Source organism: Jatropha curcas, chromosome 3 (assembly GCF_041381405.1).
Source record: "Jatropha curcas cultivar XTBG-Jc1 chromosome 3, XTBG_Jcur_1.0, whole genome shotgun sequence".
In the NCBI taxonomy this organism is placed as follows: Eukaryota; Viridiplantae; Streptophyta; class Magnoliopsida; order Malpighiales; family Euphorbiaceae; genus Jatropha; species Jatropha curcas.
The window spans coordinates 14,276,346-14,281,985 of NC_143153.1; the positions used below are offsets into that span (position 1 = coordinate 14,276,346).

The 5,640-nt window shown below is 39.0% G+C and overlaps 1 protein-coding gene across 2 annotated transcripts; it reads left to right on the forward strand.

The window, feature by feature from the left end:
• The first annotated feature begins 319 nt into the window (after window positions 1-319).
• LOC105650265 (phosphatidylinositol 4-phosphate 5-kinase 2) lies at window positions 320-5,319 on the forward strand. Of its 2 annotated transcripts, XR_001047665.4 has the most exons (9): window positions 320-1,601; window positions 1,700-1,864; window positions 2,002-2,167; window positions 2,392-2,502; window positions 2,589-2,782; window positions 2,911-3,041; window positions 3,148-3,229; window positions 4,393-4,897; window positions 4,999-5,319. XR_001047665.4 is itself a non-coding variant. In XM_012237132.4 (8 exons), the coding sequence occupies exons 1-8, from the start codon at window positions 568-570 to the stop codon at window positions 4,700-4,702; spliced, it is 2,193 nt and encodes a 730-aa protein (XP_012092522.1). In that variant the 5' UTR covers window positions 320-567; the 3' UTR covers window positions 4,703-5,319. The 2 variants fall into 2 exon arrangements, 1 of the variants encoding a protein (XP_012092522.1); XM_012237132.4 differs by having other exon boundaries at window positions 4,393-5,319.
• The last annotated feature ends 321 nt before the right edge of the window (window positions 5,320-5,640 follow it).

The window sequence follows — 5,640 nt, forward strand, 5'->3', positions numbered from 1 at the left end:
CGGTCTTCAAAATTTAAAATTTAAAATTATGCGATTCGCCGGAAAATCGATCGGAACCGTCGGTTTTGTCACCGGACCGGAACCGGAACCGGAACCGGAACCGTCCGGTTCCAAACCGGAACCGGAACCGGACCTTTTCGGTTCGGTTCCGGTTCCAGTTTTTTTGGAACCGGAACCGGCTGTTCCGGAACCGGAACCGCCGGTTCCGGAACCGTGGCCACCCCTAACGGCAAGCCTTCGTCCAGTTATAATATAAAGTTTTTCAAGAAGAAATATTATTAATTATACTCGGGGTTGGAGGAAGTGCCATATTGCAAAAACGCGAGGGCATGTTGGTCATTGAGGAAAGCATTCCTTAGACAAAGCTGTCCTTTGTCGAATTAACAATATTTCTGATGTAGCAGTATTGCTTTCCCTCTCATTCTTCTCTCTGTCAGTCTCTCCGTCGTGATTCTTCTTTTTCTGCTTCTGTACTGTTTGCTGGATTCTTTCTTCCCATTCTCCAAAGCGCTAAACAACCCTTCATAATGTAATCAAACACCACAATACAAAACCGAAAATCGCCAAATGCAAGAGACGCTGCTTTGTATCTTACAGCCTCCAACAATTGCTGCTGCCGTCGTCGACGCCGATAAAGAAGACAAACAAATCCAACTCCTTGTCCCACCTCCTTGTCACTTGGTGGCCACTCGCCCAAGATCGCAGCCCAGCTGCCGGCGCGTGACTCCCACGCTCAGCGAAACCGTTGTCGTTGTTTCTGAAAAGGTGCTACCGAACGGAGACATATACACTGGGACCTTGACTGGAAGTTTGCCTCACGGGAAAGGGAAGTACCTGTGGTCGGATGGGTGTATGTACGAAGGACAGTGGAACAGAGGCAGAGCCTACGGCAAGGGTAAGTTCTCGTGGCCATCAGGAGCCACATACGAGGGCCAATTCAAAGACGGTCGTATGGAGGGCTATGGCACATTCATCGGCATCGAAGGTGATTCTTATAAAGGCCAGTGGTTGTCCGACCGAAAGCATGGCTTCGGCGAGAAGCGATACGCCAATGGCGATGTGTATGTAGGGTGGTGGAAGTTCAACTTACAGCATGGTGAGGGGAAGTACAGGTGGAGCAATGGGAACGAATACGCGGGCGAGTGGAGGCATGGGGTGATCCATGGGAAGGGCGTTTTGCTTTGGGCCAATGGGAATAGGTATGAAGGTCAATGGGACAACGGTGTACCAAAGGGTAAAGGGGTTTTCACTTTTGCTAATGGGAATAACAGATACGATAGAATTTACAAGGAGGAGCCCAGGAAGAGATTGTCTGTTGATGCGAATTTTCCAAGGATTTGTATATGGGAATTGGATGGGGAGGCTGGAGATATTACTTGTGATATTGTTGATAATGTGGAGGCTTCCATGTCATTTGATAATAGTAGTAAAAATGGTGATGGTAATTGTAAGGAGAGTGATAATGGCAGAATAGTTGACACTGGACAGTGCCAGAGAAGCCCTTGCAGCTCTTCTGACGGGGATTTCAAGAAGCCAGGGCAAACGATTTCGAAAGGGCATAAGAATTATGATTTGATGCTTAATCTTCAATTGGGTATCAGGTGTTTTTATATGATTCAAAAATTGGGAGTGCTAAATCAAATTTTTTTTTTTAGAATTTATTGATTCAAATTAAGTAGAAGTGTATCTTCCTGTGTAGGTATTCTGTTGGGAAGCATGACTTGTTAATGCGAGAATTAAGGCAAAGTGATTTTGATCCTAAGGAGAAGTACTGGACAAGGTTTCCGCCAGAAGGATCAAAGTTTACGCCACCACATCAGTCTGTGGACTTCAAATGGAAGGATTACTGTCCCATGGTGTTCAGGTATTAGCTTCATTTTTGTTCTGGTTTTGTTTTTGAATCAAAGAAAACGAAGTTTTTTTAGTGTCGAAGAAGTGAGGGCTTTAATGTATGTCCGATCTTATAAGTTGCGGTGGTGATTGGTTTTGTTTGTTATTTAGACATTTGAGGGAATTGTTTGCAATAGATCCGGCGGATTACATGGTTGCTATTTGTGGAAATGATGCGCTTAGGGAATTTTCTTCCCCTGGAAAGAGTGGAAGCTTCTTTTACCTTACTCAAGATGATCGTTTTATGATAAAGACTGTGAAGAAATCTGAAGTCAAGGTCAGTTAGCCGTACTTTCTGACTTCTGTATCTATCATATAGCCACAGGAATTAATACTCTATAAACTAGGAAATTGCTTGTTACTCCAGTTTTAAATTTTCAAATAACTGATTTAGTTCCATCATCTTGGTACCAGTTTTAATATCTTGGACACATACTTTTGGCATATAATTGTTATCCAGTTTATGAATTGACCATGACCAGCCATTGGTAACATGTTCAGGTTCTCAATAGGATGCTTCCAAGTTACTACCGACATGTTTGCCAGTACAAGAATTCCTTGGTAACAAAGTTCTTTGGTGTGCATTGTGTGAAACCAGTTGGAGGTCAAAAGGTAGGTTTGGCTGTTTTATTCCAAAGCTTTATTTGCCGAACGCATGCCAAAATCTGATCATTGTTTATAATGCAACTTGTAATCAGACCCGTTTTATTGTTATGGGCAATTTGTTTTGTTCTGAGTACCGCATCCATAGACGCTTTGACCTGAAAGGATCTTCTTATGGTCGTGCAACTGATAAGGCCCCGAGAGAAATTGATGAGACAACCACACTTAAAGACCTGGATCTTGATTTTGTGTTCCGCCTTGAACGTTCATGGTATCAAGAACTAATCAGGTAAATCCAACAAAATGGTTCTAGTCCTTTCTTGATCCTGGACGGCTGTACTTTTTTTTTTTTGTTCTCTTGTGAGAGTCTAATTTTTAATTGTTCGGAAATTTGTCATACAATATGTTATGTTTCAGGCAAATATACAGAGACTGCGAGTTCTTGGAAGCTGAAGGGATAATGGATTACAGTCTTTTAATTGGTCTTCATTTCCATGATGATCACTCAAGTAGTGATATGAAGATGTCGCCTAATGACATGTGTTTTGGTAAGTTTCCTTACTGATTTGATGCTTGTTAAATTTAAGATTTAAGAAAGAACTCTAGAGGAATTGGTAGAGCATAAGCTAATGTCCTGATGTGAACCTTTACCAGAAAAGGAAAATACACGTCATGATAAAACCTTCATGCGAGGCTATCACTTGCTGCCAGATATGGATTGGGTAATGGAAGGCCGGTATGTGTACTTTTCTAAAGTCAAAACTGATTATTTTATATTTTTTGTCTCATTAGTTGTATAGACATTTCCCATGCTCGTTCAATTAAGATACAAATGGAATATGGAGTTTGGGCAATGGGCAATATGTTCATGCATATGAAGTGGTGGCCATGGAATAATATTTAGAAAAATGAATGGTCTAAATATTAGAGATTATTGTTGCAGAAATTAGCCTGAATATTCTGGATAACTCAAGATGCATTCCAATTTTGTTGTCTAAATTTTTATGGGATTTGTGGGAGGTTGGGCATGTCAAAAAACAAGAAGATACTATCTTTCATTTTTGTCTCCTTTTGTTGCCATCAAAAGACTAAATGTTGGGCCCATCTAGTGATATATTTTTAACTTTAGTTGGTAATGGACCAAAGACTTTGTTTCTATAAGCAAAGTAGTATGCTTTAATGTCATCATGTCTGCACCTATAGACCCAGGAACATACAAATCCAATTCCTAAGTGAAGCTATAAGTTTCGTTTGAGTCATTTTTCTTTTTTTATTTTTTATTTTTTATATTTGATCTTTGTGTTTCCAGGTAGATTTGGTGGTTTCTTCATTTGTTTTAATATTTGATTGTTGGAATGACTCAAAAGAGACTGAGCTGTCATGTTGAAATTGGGGGTAGTGCATATACAATATGTGTAGATGGGGTCTCCTTTCCATTTTTTATCAGAATAAAGCTTTGTTTAGTCCAATTTCTCTCCTTCCAAAGCAATAAAGAAATAGATAATGTCTGTGGTGTTGTGACTGACAACTGAAGCATTTAAAATATTTTGTTCGGTCAAATGATATTACATCTAAGGTGCAGATGGTCATTTGAGTATAACTCTGAGAATGATGACTTTGAAGCCAGAATTTAAAAGAAAAAGAAATATTTATTGCCTATCCTCAAAATGGCAAATTTGAGGAAAAAGATGCAAATAATTATAATAATAACCTCCACTATCAGTGGGCACTTTTTGATGATTGTCCAAATCATTGTGTACTATATTGGTTTAGTAATTTTATCATTTCGGTTTTTCAGGATCTTGCTGTGGGATTTTAAGTTTTATGATCTTGACATTCATGCAATGCATATATTGAATTTGAAATCTAGCTCACTTTGTTCTGGCATTGATTTTGTAGGGGCCCATTTATCCGGCTTGGGGCAAACGTGCCTGCAAGAGCAGAACGAGTGCACAGGATAGAGTCAGATCAATATGCAGGTGGTGGAAGTATCAATTCAACACTTCCAAAAGGCATTGGGGAGATATCTGATGTGATTCTGTACTTCGGCATCATTGACATCCTTCAAGATTATGATATCAGCAAAAAACTAGAGCATGCATACAAATCCTTGCAAGTGGATGCCACATCCATCTCTGCTGTTGATCCAAAGCTATATTCAAAAAGGTTCCGGGATTTCATACACAGAATATTTATAGAGGACAAGTAATCAGGAATCATGATGGGAGTAAAAAATGAAAATCTGGTCAATTGTTTACAATCACAACAGAAGTCTGGATAACACCAACACGGAAAGAAAGCAGGGTGGCAGACGTGTGAGTTTGGCGCGGTCGTGAATATGATGTTTATGATGCATCCATGTGATCAGGCTGGTTTGATGGCTGAGTTATTAAGAACAACCATGGTAACTGTGGGGGGAAAATAAAGTGAGCTTTTTATATATTAAACTTATGTATGTAAATGGAATGTAGTCACAACAATTTGTTTGTTTTGTTGTGAGAACAGAGATGAAGCAGATTGCAGAAAGTAGAGAAATGGTTCTGCAGAGTTCAAAGAAGGGAGGGATTGAAGTAACAAAATGTACAGTCAAAAGCAAAAAGGATGAATGCAATTTTCAAAAATTGAACAGATGGTTTGCAGGCTCAGCAAGGAAGAAAAGAGAAGATAATGAGTCTTTTTCTTTCACATTCATTCAGTCAAATGCCATGTTTGCTTTCTTTTTTTTTTTTTTTTTTTTTTTTTTTTTTTTCAGGAAAAGAAAACATTAACCCAGCCATTAAAAGAAGAGAAAAGCAGAAAGAAAAGATGTGGGTGTTTCTTTGCTCATGTTCTTTGTTCGTCTCTTTATTGAATTCAAAGGTTTGAAAAGTAAATTAGGACATAGGTATATGATACTATTGCGTCTCTTTTTGAACAATACCAAGAAGCCAACGTATGACAAAGCAGCAACTAGATGGGGATGGATCATAAACTATCTAAAATTATTTTTCCCATTTGCCACGTCAAAAGTAAAGTAGTTACTCTCTAGAATATTTTGTCGCGAGTAATATTCAAAGGATTTTGATACCTGTGCTATTTTATTACGTTGATAGCAGCAGCGCGGAGGGCTAAAAAGGGAATCAGGCTCTAAATATTGTGTTTTAAAAA

Bases quoted from the DNA above. Each gene is read 5' to 3' on its own strand.
- LOC105650265 (XM_012237132.4), top strand. From the start codon at position 568: ATGCAAGAGACGCTGCTTTGTATCTTACAGCCTCCAACAATTGCTGCT. The intron at 1,602-1,699 runs GTGTTTTTATAT...CTTCCTGTGTAG, and splicing joins AATCTTCAATTGGGTATCAG to GTATTCTGTTGGGAAGCATG. The intron at 3,230-4,392 runs GTATGTGTACTT...TTGATTTTGTAG, and splicing joins GATTGGGTAATGGAAGGCCG to GGGCCCATTTATCCGGCTTG.